Source organism: Rhinichthys klamathensis, unplaced genomic scaffold (genome assembly GCF_029890125.1).
Source record: "Rhinichthys klamathensis goyatoka isolate OS25496 unplaced genomic scaffold, OSU_Roscu_1.1 h1tg000124l_1, whole genome shotgun sequence".
Classification (NCBI taxonomy): domain Eukaryota; kingdom Metazoa; phylum Chordata; class Actinopteri; order Cypriniformes; family Leuciscidae; genus Rhinichthys; species Rhinichthys klamathensis.
The window spans coordinates 1,068,903-1,090,619 of NW_026606661.1; the positions used below are offsets into that span (position 1 = coordinate 1,068,903).

Genomic DNA, 21,717 nt, shown 5'->3' on the forward strand with positions numbered 1-21,717 from the left:
TTTATAGGGTTGAAGCTGAACTATGCTGGACAGTGGACCAGGAGCAGGATTGGACACCCCTGACCTATATGATACAGTTCGATGGAAACATGAATAGGTACACAGCACTCTGGAAATTAATGTCATTTACTTCAGTGGCCGCAGCCAACGCGTGACACACTAATTAAGTTTTTCTGATATTTTCACTGTATTTCATCAAATTTAGCCTGAAAGAAAATGTGTTGAGGAGTTGATGAAGGTCATAAGCTAAAATTTGAAAAATGAAACCATATATTAAATGGTTCAGATAATATGGCATTGCAGTTTTGAAATAATTTTTGCAAGTGCTCATTTTTTTAAATATATTTCTTTTAAATAAGATTTTTTTTTATTTTTTTTTATTAAAACTAACCATATATATATATATATATATATATATATATATATATACTGTATATATATATATATATATATATATAGGTCAAGCATTCAGTTTAATTAAGTTTCCCTCAACAGTTTGATTATGATTGATGCTTATGAAATTCATGATTGATGACAAGTCATTAAAAGTTTCCCCAACTATTTGGTTATGATTAATGATGAGCCATGATTGACAGGTCATTCAGGAGTTCCATTACTAAATATATATTTTTTTAAAACCCAGAAATAACGATTTTCTTGGAATTCAGGGCATTGTAATTAGCAAATGGAGATTAATGGATCCATCAATAAATAACACCAAGCCTAACATCCCTCTTCTGACAAAATTTCCTTTGATTTGGGAATTCATCTAATTTAAACCCAATCCATTTATATGTGCTTTAAGTATATACTATTTTAAAATCAACATCAACTGTATTTGGAAACAATGTATTCTAACAGTATTCATGTAGATTGAGAAGAGAAATTAGAGAAAACATATCTCAAGATATAGTAAAAGCTCATCTGTGTCTCAAGAATGCCCAAGTAAGACATGCTGCACTGTCTAGAGAATACAATGAAAGAAACGTCATGCTGAATAAGCAGAGAGGTGCCCTTGATTTACCCAAAGTCTATAGGGGAACCAGATGGATCTGTCACCTGCCCAGCTTTGAAGTTCACAAACCCCTGCAGGATATCCACCAAATGAGGGATCAAATTCTGTTTGATGCCATTTTTCCCTCTGTATTGGAAGATGAAATAACGTGAGAAGATTTATTTTGTCTTTATTGCACATAGCTAGTGTCTTATCCTCAAGCCAGGATAATGAAATCTGAGGTTAGGGCTGCATTTCATAATAATGTTTGCTTAGACCTTTGGATTGCCGATTCATATGAGCCAATCTGAAGTTACTTGTCTATTAAAGACATACAATATTATGTAAGCCATAAAACCCCAAATTGCACAAGTATTAGTATCAGAGTTACACTTTATTTTAAGGTGACAGTAATATTATTTCACTACATGTACTAGAGTAGAGTTACGGTTAGGGTTTGGTTTAGGGTTAGTTACTTGTAGTTATGCATAATCTGTTTACTTTTTTACTTTGTTTAACTTTTTTTTACAGTGACCAAATCTGTCAAGCTCCAAAAAAGGACAAAAAAAGCACCATATAAAAGTATGTGACCAGTAGACAATATTCCAAATCTTTTAAAACCATTTGATAACTTTGTAAGGAAAAGTCTTTATTTAATAATAATAGCCCCATTTAAAATGAGAAAATCTTGTAATCCATTGAAAATGACGTGACGGTTGGGTGAGAATTTTCATTATGGTGATTTATTCCTTTAATGTTTATGTGCTGTAAAATATCAGCTCATGCTCACCTCAAGCTAAATGTCGCGAGTGACATGCTATAAAACTAGCCGATGCAGTCGACCATTCGGCTTCACTGACTGTTTCACAAAGCAGCTGGTCATGCGGTTGTCAACCGAACATGTTTTCTCCCATAGATGAGGAGCTCCTCAAGGTCCAGTGCACATAATTAAATGAAAAATTGTGCTATTATTTACCAGACATTAATCAAAGACCTTTTGCTCCATCTCTCATCACGGTCTCTTCTATTTTTCTTTGATTCTTAGAAACCACACTGACCTTTGACAAAGGGTCAAAGAAAAAACTACACCTCTGTGCCACAATACCATTCCATGAATCCAATCTTCTGATACCTCATGCTATATTGATTGACACTGTTAAGTGTTTGGTTCACTCTGAAAAAATATATGGAGGTATTTTCAGTTAAATATTTTTTGCAAAGACTATAAGAGCAGTACTTAGTTGAATTATAACAGTAAATTGATTTGCTGAAAAATAACACCTTAAACCAGCCTTGGACCAAATTGCAGAAAAAAATAAATTCAGTGTTGTAATCAAGTCTGGACACGACCGGACTCAGACGCAAGTCACTCTCAAGTCCATATTTCAGGCACGTTTAGACTCAGCTTCGAATAAACTGGTTTGATAGCCACAGAAAATAAGGCCTTGTACTCGGAACTTAAGCCGAACTTGATTCTAAGTCTAGACTTGTTCAAACTCAAGTACTAAAACACTGATTAGTTGGTTTTCAGTCTGGTTTAAGTTTGGTTAGCTGGTCTCTCAGCCTGACAAGGTGGCCAAAACCCTTAAAACCAGACTGGACAGCAGAAATTAGCCAGCTTGAACCAGCAAACCACCTTAGGCTGGATTAAGCTTTTTTTTTTTTAGTGGTGTACAGCATTGAAGGACAAAGGTTGTGTAAGGTTCAGAAGAGGAAAAGTGGCTGTGTTATGGTGGCATTCAGCAGTAGGGTGTGCTGTTTTGTAGCTGAATTCCAACTGACCTGGAATAGTAGGGTTATCTGACATTCACTAGTTTCCTACTCAAATCATGGGAGACTGGGGCTAATTGTCACACATGGAAGTTCGCAAGGGCTATATGTCAGTAGCTATAAGGTTCTGAGGCAAAAGTCCAATTGCATATTCTCTCTATAGCTGTGGCTTTGTATGTTGGCTACAAAGCAATATTACAGTAAATAATAATAATTAAAGAATTATGTCCTCCAAATTAAAATGTCAATATCTTATTTCAATAGTTGTTGCTTTTTTAAACTAACACAAAATAACATCTTAAAGTAGGTTTGAATTTTTTTGAAGTTGTCACATATATTTTATATGTAATTTTATCTGTAAATTATATTTATTAATTAAAATACTTTAAATGTTTTCTTTTTCATAATTTTGCTGTTTCATGAATTTTGTTATAATGTGACAACATGCCCCATTGGGTTGATTGATGTGTGTTCAATGAACTGTTTAATTGCTTTTTTTTTTTTTTTGCAACCAAGACTTTAAGGTATTTGCCTATAATTGATTTTCAAAAATAAACCTGCCCTGCGAAATATTCACAGGAGTAAAACGTGTGACAACTAGCACCCATCTCACTCGAGCTGTGAACAAACTGAAAATGCTACAGGGAGGAAGCTTTCGTGGAACAAATTAATCTTCTTACATTTTAGGTTTATCTTGAGCTGCCCTTGCCATATCTGAGCATAGCACACATAGATAAGCTTTATGCAAATGTAAGTGGAATTAAAGCAGAGACATTATGTTATTACAGTTCTAATATTGCAAATGAAATTCTTAAGGGTCCAGTTTATGACATCCCAATTTTTTATTACAATATCACAAACCAGAAATGGCACTGAGAGGTCAGGCGTTAGACAAGTGATGCAAATGATCACTATCACATACAAATCTTCCCTTTGAGGCACTTTGCTCATTGAATTTGGGGCGTGCTTACAGAGACACTCTTAGCTGGAGGGGCAGCAGCATGTTAGGTACCACAACTGCGCATTTCATCCACTGAGAGACTGCTGGAGGAGGGGATACGCATCATATATACCTAACCAACCGTCTTTTGGATCACTCTGCTGGTTGAAACCGATCACGGGGCACGTGTGTGCGGTGGATACGCCAGAGCGCTGTGATTCGTGGACTAATTGCGGGGCGCTTGCGGGAATACGAGGAGCATCTCTGTCCGCGAGAGGGAATATCTCGTTCTCCTGACCGTCTCCACAGAGTCTTCTATTTAGAGGGCATTTATTTTGTACTAAAAGTGAGAGAACGATATCAGGAAAGATGTTGCCGACGACATTATGGGGTTAGAGGTGCCGAGATTCAACCCATCACTGAATATGGAGTAAATTCCCACGTCTTCTCTAATTTTGACTGGGAATACAGTGAACGGGAGCGCATCACGGTGACTCGGTGAGTTGATTCATTAGCTAGTATGCACTGCAAGATTATTCAAAGTTAAACTGTTAGCTCAAGTTTTATTCGAGATGCCAAATAATGTAAATTATAGATTATCGAGATATTATGAATAATGATTTATTTTAAATACGAAAATTAAGAGCAGTTTTACACATGGAAACCTACAACGACCCCTATGACTTCTAGAATGCAATGAACTGATAATTAATGGGATTTAAGGAATTCAACGTTTTCTGAGTCTGACGAATCTTAACGATTCCACTTGCAATCTCTAAGCCTACTTTTAAGAACGGCATAGGCTATGCGGAAATAAAAAGAAATGCAATTCTTAATGAATTTTAGCCTTATCGGCAGTCGATGCGATCATTGATTTCAAAAGAACAGGCTATCTATTTAAATAGAATTCTTTCAAAAGGCGTTTAAACAGACTTTACCGACTTGTTTTAGACTAGAGTATTAAAAACACACAATGTGACATTCCATTCATTCAGTCATTTGATGCATAGGCTACACTATAGAACTCGTGTGTAGCCTATCAACACTGACATTTGAGTCTCAAGATATGTAGGTACAACATAGACTAGCAGTTCCTGGTTTGTTTAGCGGACATAAAACGTGCGATTCGGTTCAACTCACAACAAAAGAATCAGATCACTAGAGTCGTTATTCGTTGGGGAATCGGGCTACCCTGCTGCATTTTATTCACTGGGAAGAATCGGATTACAAAAATGAATCGTTCTTTTTGACTATAAAAAGAGAATCAGGAATCGTACTACGATCATCGCACGTTTTTTTGATTCACTAATCATAAACGCATGGTTCGAGAATCAATCAGTGTAGCGCAGCAGAATATTGTTTGCCTGAAGAATAGCCGGGGAATAGTATTAACTGCAGGACAATCTGTGTCAAATCAAAGCACTGAATTTAATTGAGGACTTACTTCTTGATCGATGATGGGCGGTTAGGTATGCAGGTGTGTGGTAGTCATAGTCCCTGAGAACATCCGCCATCTTGGCATGATGACCCATGTTCTTTGACCTATGACATATCAAAAACAGTGCAAAACAATTTAATCAGCTGTTGTTAAACCAATTTAAACAGCTTTCTTTGGGGGATATAGAAAGTGAACACTTAAAAAAGTGTATTTTCGAATTATATATGCGAATTCTGACAGCGCCTTATGCTTTTGTAGCAGCGGCACGTGTGATTTATTAGGTGAACTGCACACTGATCTCAGTCATGTAGGGCAGAAGATCACATGGGGCACACACATCACTCTTACTGCAGATAACCTCATATTTCCTCAGACTCAAGATACAATGTATAAGGGATAAAAATAAAAACTGGCAGGTGCTGTTCTTCAGCATCTCCATTCTGATACTAGTCGCCCGTAACACAATTCTCTTATAATAAATCCCTCACAATAGAAGCTACATGTATATGGAATTCCAAGAAGAGAAATTTCAAGGAATAGTTCTTTCCATGCCCAGCCCATTTGCTCTTTTCTAAATATATAATTGGTTAGATATTGTTCTTTAAAAAAAAAAATAGAATATTACTTGTCAGCATGAAAAACCATTATGTCTGTTGATGGTCCTGTTGTCAGTGAGAGGGTAAAACACATACTTGTGTAATACTTTTATGATAGTGATCTGATCTGGGTTGGTTGCTTTTGAAGTAAGCCCTCAAACAAGTGTTAGGTGGATCAATAAACTATCAGCCTCTCCTCAGATCAGCCAACACTCCTTCTATCGCCTGGTTTATAATCTCACAAAGGTGTGACTAAGCTTTGAGAACTTTAGTGCCATTATGTATTGCAGGAGTGAGACAGAGAAAGGAAGGACTCACATGAGAAAATACACATTCGGCTCTCTATCCACACCACATCTGCTATAGGAATGGGATCCTTCTCTCGTGTGTTCATGTTTATTTATGGATGCATCTGGGATGCATGTCTCATCTCATTTTGTTGCTAACAAGCACAGCCAAATTAGAGGTGAGAACACTGGGAAACAGCGATGTGCAGAATTCAGTCGAACCACTCCACAGCACAGCTTGGCTTCCTCCGAGACTATTTATTTCTCTCATTGTGGCGTATAAAGTTTATTTAAAGACTGACTAAAGATAAATTTGAACATGTGGGAGGAATTCATTAGAGATGAAAGTAATGTTAGTTTATATAATAGAGATTTTTTCCCTCTTTCTTAATATCCATCTTTCGAATTTGCTTTTTGCAGTCTGCATCACAAAATCTTTGTGCGTTTTCCATATCTTAAAAAAAAAAAATATATATATATATCTTTCATTGAGGCCTAAAGGAAAATTTCACCCCAAAATGAGAAATTGTCATCATGTTCTTCTAAACCCATGACTTCCATACTTCGTTGGAAGAGAAACAGAGAAGAAAGTATACTTGGTGACGCTGTATTTTAAGTCTTCTGAATTCAAGTTGTTATTTTTTTCACTAATAATCTTCCGCTCCAGTGAACCGTTAACTGATCAAATCATTAGGTAGTTGAACTTGAGAACGGGATCAGTCTGATTCATAAATGAATCTTTCTGAGTGATTTAATGTAACAGATCAAGCAATTAACTGACCATTTGCCTCAAAAGAGCAATATGCACAATATATCGGTACACCAAATCAGTTATCTGCCAACATTAGAGTTTTTTTTTATTATAATTATTGTTGGTGTTGTATATTTAATTGTTCATTTACAAACTCAGTTTTTACAATTAGATTGCAGTGTTTCCCACAGAATTTGATTCTATTTGCGGTGGTGGGGTGTCGGGTGGGGCGGGTTGGTTTTTTTCGGGTGGGTCGGGGTGGGTTGGTGTGGGGGGTGGTAGGGGGGTTAATTAAGGCACAACAAAAGGGTTAAATATATCATATATTTTTATTGACACGTATCTTTCTATGACTGCTCCACAGACTTCTTGTTGCAAATTTTGCACCCTTTGTTTGCACATTTAATTTTACGGGACTTTCTGAAAAAATATTCCAATGCCCTATCATATGGGAAGGCCTCAGGACAGGGTCCATTGATGGAGATCCTCAAGCAGGCAGCCAGGTGATCTCCTTGAAGCTGGTTTCGGAGGTCTGTTTTCACCTAAGGACAAAGCAACAACAACAAAAATTCCCACAAAATGCACTAAAATAAATAAAATGTATAATTTGATTGAATTTCGCAAAAACTCCCATTTATCACAAAAAAGGTTTTACGCTCGCGTGAGGTGGTTTTTCAGGCAATTCGGATTTTTTTTTTTTTTGCAAAACTGCAATGGAAACAGTTTTTGCGCATTTACAGTCACCTGACTTAGAAAGCGCAGTGTGTTTGGACAGAATACGAGACAGAGTTCTTTATTAAATTCATAAAAGACAAAATAATTACAGGAATACTGGATTCTAAACCTTAAAGAAATGCCACAATCAAGAGCTCGGAGCAGAAATGAGTGAGAAAACACCTCATATGTGCCGCTCACAGTATAAGGGTCTTTCCTTGTCATTAATGCTTGGATAACACGCGGCCTACGTCTCTTTACATTAATAGGCTAATGATAATAATGTCTAGTGCGGTGGCTGTGAAATTAACCTACCAACGTCCGTTGCCATGATTTTTGGAATGACTGATCGCGAGAGGAAAAAAAGGACGTTTTAGTCCCGCCGTCATTTCGCAATAGTTTTTTTATCGATATTTAGAAAAAATCTGTAATGGAAACGCGACAGCGTTTAACATAGACTAACTTCTCAGAGTTATGTTGTGCGTATACTAACCTTTCAACTCCGGGTCCGGATTGATTTCTGGAATCTTCTTCGCTGGGGAATAAGCACCATCCTCCTACGCATGCTCATGTTTTGATGCAGATCGTGCTCGAGGAGGAGGAGGGGATATTCGCGCGCGCGCCTCCGTTGTCAGTTTGTGTGTGTGAGAGTGAGAGAGAGGGAGGGAGCAAGCTAGCTGCGCGCAGCTCTACAATAAAATACTATTTACCCATATTAAATAGTTAAAAATTTGAAAATCAATCCGTGGCGGTCAGCGTTGCTATTGTGGCGGGCCGCCACAAATTAATGAATGTATGGGAAACACTGGATTGCCTTTGCCATTATCTAATGCTCACCTAAGGTTAATCTTTAAAAACACTAATGATTTAAGAACACTGTTAATCTTTTGGCAATCTCAAAATAAATTTTTCATACTGTAAATTGTAAGGTTGTGATGCTAAATTCACATGATTTTCATCTTTAGTGTTTTGTTTTGAATGTAATTTAACAAACTTTCAAGCTTCAAAAAGGATGCTAAATTATTATTTTTATTTTATGGCTGATAACCATACAATTGATGATATTAAAATGATTTACTATTTTGAGTCCCCATTCATTGTTGCACGAAAAGAGAGGGATGGATCGCTGGCTGCCATCTTACTGTTAAGTGCACTTTCTCTCCTTGCCCCTCAACACTAGTGGTGGAAAGAGTAATGAAAATGTTCACTAAAGTAAAAGCATTGCTACTTAAGAAACAATTCACTTGTTTCATGACTCAAAAAACATGACTCAAGAAGATGTGAAAGGGAACTCAATTTGGCACTTGTGCGCTTTTTTTGTTCTGCGCACACATCCAAAGCGAGAACAGAGAGACGCCTCTCAAATAGTGCACAAATGCTGAATTGATAATAAATAGCCGCGTTTCCACTGCCGGGCTAGGGCCGGGCCAGGGCTAACAGCGAGCCGAGCCGAGCCAGTGGCCTCGGGCCTCAAGCACCAGGCTTGCGTTTCCACTGCCGGGCCAGTAGCCCCGCCCTAAACCCTGCCCCTAACATGCCTTTCTGGATCAAACGTCATACAACGCAACCCATTCCAGCGGGTTTTATGAATTTATTTATTTTTTAACTTAGGAAGATAGCATGTATATTAACTCACCGACCGTGGCTGCAATAGTGTCCCGCAGCACACCGTCCATCAAGTCGATCCATGGAAAATCCCTTCTCTGAGCTCCGCATTGTTCATTGTGCGTTTTAATCGCCTTGTACAATACTGCACCCGCAACTTTTACAACTTTTTTCCTGAACTTGAAGCGTTGCTCGCTGAATGCTTAGCTTAGAAAGTTCAGCATTGATGTATTTTATAACGTCCTCGTTTCTTCACACGCCGTCAAATTGACGTTGTGCCCTTTCTTCTGCCAAATTATGTCAAAATAGCCTCGTATACGCAGTCAGTTTTGTCTTAAGTGAAGGTGAACAGTTGGGAAAGAAAACACGCGTGTACCAGTATACTGGATCTGTGCATTTGGCTTTAAAATGACAGCAGTCTATAGTCTATTTGCATATGAAAACTATACTGTGTTATTTTACATTTGATTACTTTTGATTTCAGTTTCTGTACCTGAACTTTGTTCAGTAGCATTTATTTGTGCTATTGATAATTTTTTATTTGTTCTTATTTTATTACTGTTTACTTTAATTATGTTTAGTGTAGTTGTTTTTTCTGGGTAGTTTTGGTATAACCACAGGCTAAAGTTCCTCATGTAAGTGTTCTGTAGGCTGCTGATTTTTGTTCATCGTATTCAACTGCAACAACAAGTTTTTAAAAAAGCCATCATAAATATGTTTGATATCTAAACAGCATGCTATGTTTTGGAATTGTCTAAAGTAAAATCTACAGATAACAGCCTTATCAATGAATCTCAAACTTATTTGATACAAATATACTGTATGTAACTTCAGGTTTAGTGAAAGAAAAAGATTGAGAAGCTCACTGATGGACTGGATCAACAGAACCATGAAAAAGATAAGCACGGTACAGATAGCCCCACAAAATGTATTATACATAAAACATATTAGATACAAACGTAACTTGAACATATTTAAACATTTGTTTTGTTAGTCATTCAAAGAATAAAGATTAAGACCGCCCCCAAAACATTTAAAAAAAACACCATAGTGATACATTTAACAACTGTTTAGAGTGAATGTTAAAACAAAATGTGAGCAACATGCATGATGATGGTACAACCAGTAACAAAGAACAGGAGCAAGGAGAAGTTATTGTAAAGTGCTGTCAGGTTATCCTTCCTCTTTCAATGATTTGGGCGTCAAATGTCTAAAAAGTCTTGAATCTTGAGAAAAGGATGGTAGCTGCGATAAGCTCAGGGTCATCCATCATTTCTCCAAATCTCTTTTGAAATCATTCTTGTAATGCTTGCAGCAGTGACACACACAATTTACTGGAGGCCTCCATTCTCCTCAGTTTTGCCCTTAGTGCAACACAGTTGGGAGCAAGCATCCCATGTAAGACAGTGAGTGCTAATGTAACAGGCTTCATCACTGCTACATACTCAGCCAGAAATGCAATCTCAGCTGGATTCAACCTAAATTATATTATTTATTTATATGCAAACCAAGCTTTAGTAATAACCTTGATTTACAAATGCAAAATATTCAGTTAAATAACTACAGAGAGCAGTTACATGTTTACTTTGAAGGCTCCACACACATTCCGAATCGCCTACTCAGCATGGTCTTTAATTATATGGACCACCCTTTCGACAGCCAGGTGTAGTGAACACCACTGAGTGTAAACTGCAGGTGGCACTCAGCGTCTACTTCCTCAGAAGCTGCTGAAGATCTTGCAGTTTTGTTCCACATAGCATTGCACTTAGAAAAAGCAGAGCATTATAGCTTTCTGTAGATCACATTCTGAGTTTCTGCTGCAAAAGCCTAGCTGTTGCCACTAGGTTTAACAGTTGGCATGCACATTGCTGGTGTTTTGGAAGATGATATTCTCAACCAGAATCAGCTGCCAAAATGATACTCTACTTCCTCTTCATGTTCAGTGTCATCATCAGCCTCAGTGTCAGCTGCTGTCACGTCAGTCTCTTCCTGCACGCCAAAGACTCTGAAGGTCTTCAAAAAATTCGACCCACTGTCTGTAGTTGTTCTTGTCACGGATGTGAGATTGGCTGTGGATATAATCAAGGGTAGATGCGAGTACATCGAGTGTGTGGCTCCCTCTGAGACGTTTGCAAGCTAAAGCAGCAGATCTCCGGTCTACTGTCTCATCAATCCAGTGAGCAGTGACCCTGATTTAGCTTCTCTGCCTCACACTCCAACAGTCTGTTGTTGTTGACACAGTCTCCACGTTTCTAAGCTTAACTGTTATGGCTTTTCTGACATGCAAGCTTCTTGAATTCTCAAACGCACCAGTTAACCAGGCTCTTGAAGGCAGGTGGTTCAACTACTGAGAATGGCTGAAGGCCTTCACAAATAAAGCTGATGACTAGCTTATCTAGCGTGGTCCGATAATAAAACGATCGGGTCAATTCTGCATTGCTTGCTTGAAGATGTAGAAGATGGAGTCTCCTTTTTTTCTTTTAATTCGCTAAGCAATGCAGTTTTCATAATCTTTCATTATGGGTGCTTTTAATGACACATTTAACTTCATTAAATATTATGATGTACATTTTATAGCATTTTTCTCAATTAAGCTGATAATTTACAGGGAAACATTTAAAATCTAGCCTACTTGTTGAAAGTTTTATTCCTCTGATTGATAACTAATAATAGTGCAGGATAGGCAGTTGCTTAAACTAGCTATATAGTTTTTTTCAAGGCTTTTTTGATGATGATGAAATGTAATTAAAAAGCCCTATTTCAGCTTTCACAAAATTAGTACTTTAGAGTAATGCATGCCCCGTTTCATTTTGCCCTACAGGCTCTAGGTGAAGATCACATGCAGTTTTTATCCAATTATATAATGAATTTGTCAATGTCATGTTTCACTGCAGGACAACCCCTGACAAAGAGTGTTTACAATTAACAAATAAACGGGTTCGGATCTACCAATTTTACAAATATAATTTACAGATGATCAAATTAATTCAATTAATTTTGGCAGTTACTAACTTATTCTGCATATTTAACTTCAGCTTACCAGTTTGCTAGTGACTTAACTCAATTTGTTTGTGCAATTTCAGAGAGGAGTTGTGAAAGGCTGATATTTCCACATGCATTCATGAGAATGCTTTTATCCTTACTGCTTCGGAAACTGAATAGCGGAGAAAGATGCAGCCAGGGATGCTTATCATCATCATAGGATCTGTTGGTCTCCTCTGCAGACATAGCCATTTCGCTGTATCTTTTTTCTCTCTTTTTTTTTTTTGCAAAGCCATACCTTCTTGTTGACTAGTGCCTTAATTGGCTCATGAATCTTACAAACTTTACTGTTTCACTGAATAGGATTAGAACGATGAGGGATGTTTTTTTTTGTACTTAGTACTTTGGGTGAGAAGTAAATGTGGCAAAGTTGAAAAAAAAGGCTTCTCCCGCTTGCATCTGTAAACCCTCGCTTCCACATTAATATTGAGAACCACCATATTTATTTAAAAATCTTTTATATATTCATATATTTCTGCCATATTTAAAGTAACAACAGGTAACTTTTCAGCCTTCATAATATATTTCCAAGTCTCTTGTGATGGTACATCGACTTACAATAGGTTGAATGACACGTCTGCCATAGCCTGACGGGGTCTGTAGCGTTTTTAATCGTACTTTTAAACTTTGGGTTTCGGGTAGTAACCGGCGAACAAAGAGAACTACAAAATTCGACTGCTTTACGGCATATACGTCACTTCCACCACCACCCCCACTTCCTTAAAATCGGACTTGCGAGCCAAATGTTATAGTCATGGCCCAAGCAGCACAGAAAAACAAGAAAGCAAAGGTTTTATCGGAGCAAAGCAAAAAGAGAAAAAGAGAAAGTGATCGCGTTAAAGGCAGAACGAGGATCAACATTGCAGAGCTGCCAACTCTCACGCATTGGCCGTGAGACACCCGCATTTAATTGGTTTCACACGCTCACACGCCACACCCCCGGTTTCTCACGCTAAATTGTCAACCCGGTCGGTCAAATGCCTGAAAGATGAGTTTATCTATAGATCTCTACCTGTTGAGCCACTCGTGATCGACAAGTTATACCGCAAATTAGTTCAAATCTCCCGGAATCTAGAGCGAGCGCGCACGCGAGACAAAGACTGTGCTCCAACGCGCGCGGACGGCAGAGAGAGAAAGCGAGCGAGAGACCTTGCGTGTGCAGGGAGCATCGAACCCCCCATCGAAAAAAGAATGCCTCTCTCTAATCTCTCTAATTCGCTAGAGTAATAGCGAATTATCAATCTGGTAGCTAGTAAACGATATTCTAGTTTTTGATGGTTAGCTATCGCTAGTATTCTCGTTCTGATTTGAACTTTGCAATCGATGAAATGCAAATAGCATATGTTTGACCTAAAAAGTGTAGTCTACTACTCAACATGTACAAAGAAAGGAGGAAGATTATTAATAAAATCATATTTTAGGATACCTAACATGTCTGTGATATTTGTTTATTTGTCTTGCCTCAAGCTATAATGCAAATCGATTTGTAAAATTTGCAGATTCATTTATGGTAGCTTGATATTATAATATTGACGATATATGGTTATTATCAACTACTCAAACATTGCATTGAAGTATCATATAGATTCAGTAAAACGGTAACCAATAGACTAGGCTACTATAATGGCGCTGGCTTGTAAACGCGATCATTTGTCGTTATAAAAAAAATAAAACACATGAAATTATATTCATATGACATGCTGAAATATATGCCACTGTACCTGGGATGAAGACATTTCACACACGCGAGAACACCTGCATGTGACCTCCTACAGTGTTCAGGGCTATCATGGTTGTCAACAAATGCATGTGCATGTAGGATGACAGTTTACGACAGTAGTAGAGGACAATACTGTTTCCCAACTGTAGGGGGAGCCCGAGAGCAAAAAACGACCTGTTGTTACTTTAAGTCCCACTTGAATGCTCCTCGACGAGAGGTGGTCCTTCTGTGTCCAAAATGTATCAAAAGCATCTTGGGACAAGGTTTTTACACTGACAGCTATCATTGTAAGACAGTTAGCAACTCTGTTTGTTTGTCCGAGTTCGCAATAGTAACTAAGGGGGGCGGGGCTTAACAATAGATCAATTCTGTCTAAACATTAACCAAAGGAATTTTGGAGTCTATACATCAATTCCTATAGCACCAAGTTGCATCCTTGTTTATGCTAATAACTTTTGAACTGTAAGGAATTGATTACTTATTTCCTTGGCTCAAGACGATTCGATTGCATCCTATGATATCATTTTCCGGCATGAAATTTGTTTCGCCATTTTAAATTTTCCGAAAAACTACTTTTTCAAACTCCTCCTGGACCGTTGCTAAAACCATTTTTAAATAAGACGCAAATTAATTTGATGAAGAGCACGCCAGAATCAACTTGATTTTTCCTGTCCACCATTTTGATTTTCTTTTTTCTTTAAAAAAAAAAAACTTTTACGAACTCTTCCTAGACCATTTGTCCAATTTTCACCAAATTCGAGTCAGATCATCTTCAAACCATGCTGGCAGCTGATTCTACCTTGAATTGCTATGGTTTGATGCATGGAACATGATTTATTACCATTGGCTAAAAGACAATATACAGTCCACTTTAGCACATTGTTACAAAAGCTGATGATTTATAACAGGAGTATGAAACCAGCTCCTACACCAAATGTTACTACCAAGCAGTTGATCTACAGTAATAAGTCTAAAAGTACACATAATGCCCAGGTTCAACTGACACTTTTTCCCAAAGCATCTTAAAGCACACTTATTAAAGAGAAAATCCCCCTGGAGTGGTTAAGTGGCTTGCGCAAGGGCATGACGGGATGGTTTTAGAGGCTGTTCCCTCTAGAACTTCAGCTTGTCAAGAGATGACTGAGTTTGCCAAGTAGGACGTGTTCATTAATCAACATTAGTTTTTGGTTTTGGAACAACAATCTAGCCAAAAACCATTGTTTTTCAGGGCTGTCAGGGTTACAACTCAACAGATGAGAACCACTAGCTTACACAAAATCTAATTGACTAAAAATAATTTGGTTTATAAAAAAATATAATGTTGATCTAGGAACACATTAGGGCTTGCATAGACTAGTTGGGGTAGTCAGTTACTTCAAATTCAATATTCATTATTCTTTTTATACTGAAGACCTTTGAAATGTTATATGACGGGGCTAATGTTACAAAATAGGCTAACTGGGCTAACTGTTAAAATTTTAATAATGTATGCACATAAAACGTGGATGTTAAGGTTATAATGTTGCACAATTTTACAAACCCGTTATGTTTTCAATTACAATACATGTAAGAGAAATAATTGGGGCAAATATTGGGCTGACAATTAATAAACACTTGTTGATACAAACTATTACTTTTTATGTCTTTTTTAAACGGTAACATAAACCACAAGTACTGGGGTATTGTTTTGAAGTAATCTACTAACTGAGGAATCAGTAGACGTCCTACTTGACAAAATCGCCTAACAAAATGTTAGAATCAGATTGACATGTAGGATTTATTGCATAACCAACCACAAAATCACCATCTATCGTGGAATCTATTTTATAGCTTCAAGTGGGAGATTTACTCAATGATTGGCTCAATATATAGCTTTAATCATCAACCAGTGGGCTGCTGGCCTATATGCACCATAATGAGACCAACAGTGCTTGGCATGTTGATCATCCACTGTATGTAATACATTGTGTTAGTGGATTATAATTACATAGACCTCATGTTGCATGTTGGTCCAGTCCTCACATGTATGTATGAAATCAGCATGAATACCGACCTTTGATCCTTTACAATCATTTCTTGGGGCAAAACATATGCCTTTAACCACTTCTTATATCAAATATATATGCCAAAACAATGTTCATGCTAACCAAGTAGTGATCTCATTTTCTGGTGCAATAGAAGCATGCAATGGTGCATAGCACTGTTGCTGAGGTGATGCTGCACTGCCTCATTATATTTGCCAGCCAAATGCTCATCATTTTGCTTAATAAGTTGGTTGGAAGCTTGTGGAAAAATCACACCCCTGCTCAGTTTTTTGGGAGGATCATGAGAGATTAATTGTAATTGCAATTCATGCCCTGTCTCTCGTGTTGCTGGATGTGACATGCAAGCTATTTGAAAACTACATCTATTTTTGTTAACCCACATTTTTTCAACAGAAATCTGCCCTTGAAAGCTTTGCTGTCAGATGTGGGTTGTCCTTTATTTTGTTGATGTGCCTGTTAGTGTACTTTTTGGGGGGTTGCATGCAGGCATAAGCGTAATTTGTGGGTTGGACACCCCACCACTTTTTTGCCATGGGTTGATATTGTCCCCACCAATTTTTTTAAACATCTCGCAGCACTGAAGTACATAATACAACAAAAAACTTCTCTAGTTGATTAGCAATTTGTTCGTTAGTGTTAAATAATAAGCGCTCTGGCAGTGGAATGTGTTGTTTTTTAAATCATGCTGAGTGCTTGTTGCCACGCTGTTATCAGTGGCGGAAGGCAACAGTGTTCTATTGGCACTCATGCAATGCATGTCTTCACACAGTCGAGCGCTTCAATATATCGCTTAACTCTCTATTCATTCCGGTGAAATCACAAAACAAACTGCACAAAAAGTGTCCCTGCTCTTGATATACAATCACTGATGAACATCTTTGGTTTTAATGAGAACAAATGTGACCCCAGAACCTCTGGCACTCTTAACGAAAATGCAACTACCTGTCCATTTGGACAAACAAATCTATAATCTACATATGTATTCACTAATGTAAATACTCTCGAGACTAACAATATATTTTATTATAGTAGATGTAGGGATGAAACTATGACATTAAACATGGATTTTATGTCAATAAATGAAACTGAATGTACTAGTGAAATTGAGTTTAATTTATTGACTGAAAAAATTACAGGTTACATACAGGGGTCACAATGAGAAACAATGACAACTGAAATGCTTTTCATGGGAGGACTGTAGCTACAGTTCCTCTTCCCTCTTGTCCTGTGTAAAAAGCCGAGCTGTGTAATCCAATCTGACAGAGTTTCCTGCGGCATAATGCTCCCCCAAACTTAAGAGACGCCAGGCAAATCCTCCCAGAGACCCCCTGTCCCTGCAATTATGACAGACACCCAGCAGTTATCCCCACTAGGATACAGCGCTAAACAAGGGGCTCATCTGAAGATTATGCAAGTATAGTGCAAAGATAGCAGATTACCCTTCCTCTAAGCCTTCATGCATTTATTGATTTAAAGGGCCAGTATTCCAGAAATGAGTAAGCTTTATGAATCTGAACTAAGAAAAGGGTGTATACAAATGGTTTTAAGCCTCAGGGTGTTTAAAAAAGGCTGACTAACTGGCTCTGTAGACAGAAAAAAAATATATTGCCTCAGGCCATAGAGCTGGATCTGTGACAGTTAGGGATTTCCAAAGCAATATGAAGCAAATAAAAGAAAATCTCAAAAATACTAACAGGAGCGAGCTCCTCATGAAATGTTATAAAATCTTTTGTAATCTTTTTTTGATCCCAATGCCCATATGATAGCATATAAAAGAGCAACATATAAAGCATCACTACTAGTGAATAATAACTGAAATAGATGATCTATTATCGATATACATTCTTAAATATAAAGGTTCTTTAGGCATCTATGGTTCCATATAGAACCTTTAACATCCTGGAACCTTTCCATTTTACAGAAAGATCTTTATAGAGGAAACAGGTTATTTTCTTTAGATATTAAAATGTTCGTCACACTAAGAAAAAAAATGGTTCTTTTAAGAGCTGTTCACTGAAAGATTATTTGGGTAACCAAAAAGGGTTCTTCTATGGCATTGCTGTGAACACCACCTATTGGAACCTTTATTTTTAAGAGTGTACTTTCAAATTCATTTTATGTTAGCTGTGACTGTGCAACATTATCAAAAGTTTGGAATGTCAGTCAATTAAACATTGTAATCAGATGAATTACTCTGGCTTTTCGCCAATGAATTAATGAATCAAGATTAACTGTATCAATATGTTCTTTGAAAACTGATAATTCACGAAGGCTCTGTTATTAGGCACTGGTATTAAGATGCGTTTTGGTCGATCAGATCACAAGGGGACGAAGCTTATACGGGTGTAAATGGGGTCTAAAACGCTTTGAGCTTGACCACTTTCAGGTAGTCGAAAACGCGTTTCGATCGGATTGCTTTCGTAGTGTAAAAGCTTGCATGGTCAAAAGCGTTCGAATAGCCACAAAAGACTAATGCGAGGAACATTATGGGAAGCTCGCTAGCCAGATGGGATTTCAACTTTGTCAGCTGAAGATCCAAAATTGGTTTGAGGACAAAAAACATACCAAGCACAATGTTCTCCCACCATTCCTGATTTCTAACACACACTCACAGTGTTCGTCATGGTCTTGAGGCTATCAGAGCAGAAACAAAAGCTAATACTCTCAATATGTTTTTCCATCTATAGAAGAAATGAGGACAGAATAGAGACGGATTAAAATACCAGGTGTAAATGGGAAAGTTTAAAGTTTTAACTTTTTAAAGAAAAAAAACACTTTGAGGCCCCATTTCGAATGCAAGAATATTTCCTGCAAGATGGCATCCCATTGTAATTGAAACATGCATAAACCTCAAATGTAAATGGCTGCATTTCTGGTAATCAAAATGAAAGGTCCTCCGAGAAGTCATTGCGAATTATTGTGTCAGATTCAACCCTACGCAGGGCCTCCGAAGATGTCATTTTGCCTGTATATGTGGGTGGAATTCTATGTGCTAGTGAAAGCGACTAACAGTATTTAGGTTGGCTTCTAGCTCCTATTAATAGTCGAGAGAAAGTAGCTTTTGAGGTCAACAAATTCCAGCCCCCTGATTTCTCTGATGTTGCAGGTTTCTGTTTGTTTCTTTGGTATTGAGAATAATAATGCATAATTTAGACTGCATCAGGCTTCACAACAAAAGCAGAAATTCTCAAAAGCAGTTGTTACTTTCTTTTAAATGTGCAATGAATATTTTTTAAGGAGTTAACAGTTGGGGGATTCTAACTGTCTTCTTCTTGTTTTATTCTTCCATCGAAGCGACACTTCCATCTGTCATTTACACTCAAAATATCATTGCATTGATTTTCTGCACATTTTTGACTCTAGTCTCCCAGGGCTTTTGTTTGCAGAGCTTTAATATTTTAGTTGCTGTCACATAAAAAAAAAAACCTCAGTTGTTAACTTTCTCTTTGATCCAACAACATTTCACCAGCATTTGTTCCTACAGTCAAGGTGGTCGCTTTTAAACAGGAGTGTAATCTTTCAGATCTGTCAATAGAAGCAGCACGTCTGTCATATATGCATCAAAATGTCTTATTTTAATTATTTCTGTAATTACTTCCCCCCACAGATTATACTTCTCACATTCAAGGGAGAAATCATTCCATTCACAAGCAATTGGATGAGAGTCATACTTGCCCTTGGCAACTAAAGATGACGTTACTATGGAAACGACTTGTGGTGCTATCAATCATTGGCTGCCTCACAGGTAAATTATTGTCCTGCTGTTTTTTCTATTTTTTTCTGAATGTGTTGCAATGGACTGTCATGCAAGAAACAATTTCATTACGATCGTAAGCCTTCGATTCATTCAGTCCTCGGTGGAGGTTTGAGACAAGGTGTGATGAGTTGATACACACAGTCATCTTGAGAATATTGTTGTTTTGAATATCGTTGAATTGAATTATATTATATCCAGAAAATAAATATATTGAGGAAGTAATCCTTTATTTTTAAGTATACTAAACTTTAACAGGAAATCACCACTCACACACAATATAAATAAATAACACCTAACCCTAATTTTGAGCCTCAAGTTATTTGTCGTTATATATCTATAGTACTGGTCAAAAGTTTGGGGTTGTTAAGAAATGTATTGTTTTTGTCTCTTTTGCTCACTTATTTAATTAAACATACAGTAATATTGAGAAATTTTTTTACCATTTAAAGTCACTGGGTTTTTTTTAAATACGTTTTAAAATGCAATTTATTCCGATGATAGCTAAACTGAATGTTCAGCAGCCATTACTCCAGTCTTCAATATCACATGCTCCTTCAGAAATCATTAATTATTACTCAGAAATCAAACATTATTATCAATGCTGTGCTGCTGCTTACGAATAATGTGACAAAATCCGAAACGAGTCATCCTCAGAGCTTGGTTTCAATAAAAGCTGTTTAAAAGGACTTTTTTTTTAGTACAATGACCTCATGTCAATATTTCTTTCCAAAAGCGAAAATCTTACTGAACCCAAACATGTGAACACAGTGGCGCAAAAAGTGGGTATGCGCTATATGCGGCGCATAGGGGCGCAGCACCATGGGGGGCGCCAAAGCGATGGTAAAATATATATATATATATATATATATATATATATATATATATATATATATATATATATATATATATTGTACTGCTTTTGTGCGTTTTTTAAATCATTTCTGCATTTCTTCAGTTATATAAAATTAGGCTAGAGTAGGCGCCCTCATGGAGAAGGGGGGCGGGGTGATATCGCGAGCGGGCGGGGGCGCCGTGAGCGCTGAGCGAGCAGGTACGAGTAGAATTCGTAAAATAAAATTCGTACATCGGCGGCCCATTCGTTTTTTTTTTTTGTTTTTTTTTTTTTTTGCTTAATTGACTGGGTTAGTGCCGGTGTAATGCATTGGTCAAAAAAAGTCAGTGTTAGTTTTTTTTTCTGACACATAATTTTTTTCATCATGTGCTTATATCTTTCAAGTATAGAAATTAGTACAAAACTAATTATAAAAAAAAAGTTTCATTTATTTTTTAGTGCATTTGTTTTACAATATAGGCCTATGGCTATAACTATCATGGGATTAATATTATAACTATTATTATGTAGTTGTGTAATGTAGACAGACACTAATTAAAAGAGGTTTGAATTTTTCTTTGTTTAATTTGCACCCTGAATATGGGTTCGAGCTTTTAATTTTGAACTCTCAAAGTGCACCAGACTGCTGAATTTAACATTAAAGAACACAAAATTTTCTTACGGGGGGCATGCCCCCGAACCCCCCTAAAGAAACAGAGGTCCACCTACCACAGTTTTACCTAAAATCCTGTGACAAACTCTGGTATTGCTGTTCCAATGGAGCTTATAGTTTTTTAGGGGGGTTCATCACGGTGGAGTAGCTATAGATTAATTGTATTAATAAATGACAATTTTGCACTTTTATCTGTTAGCTCTCACTCGTTCCTACTCACTTATTACATGGCACACTTATTTATTTTTCTTTTTTTGAGGGGGGGGGGGGGGGGGGGGGGCAACTACCCCTCTGACACGGGGTAGTTGCGCCCCTGTGTGAACAGTAGGGTTTATATAATATATTTTTTCACTCTCCAGTCCTTTTATGTATCTATTTATGGTTGATCTCCACAAAGGCTGCAGGACAGGTAGGTTGCCAATACCCTTGTTTGTCAAAGATGATTATGGGATGGAGGCTTGTGACTTGTCTGTATCTTATTAGAAACTGCTGCGTCTTCCTGCCTCTCTGGATGCAGTTGATTACAAATGGAACACAGACGTCACTTATTTCT

At 37.4% G+C, this 21,717-nt stretch overlaps 1 protein-coding gene across 1 annotated transcript in view; it reads left to right on the plus strand.

The window, feature by feature from the left end:
• Window positions 1–3,643: 3,643 nt before the first annotated feature.
• The window catches only part of cntn3b (contactin 3b), a 79,900-nt gene continuing 61,826 nt past the window's right edge, over window positions 3,644–21,717 (plus strand). The window contains exons 1-2 of the mRNA XM_056256216.1: window positions 3,644–4,202; window positions 19,510–19,647. Coding sequence (XP_056112191.1) covers window positions 19,593–19,647 — 55 coding nt within the window. The 5' untranslated portion in view covers window positions 3,644–4,202; window positions 19,510–19,592. The remainder of the gene's footprint in view (window positions 4,203–19,509; window positions 19,648–21,717) is intronic.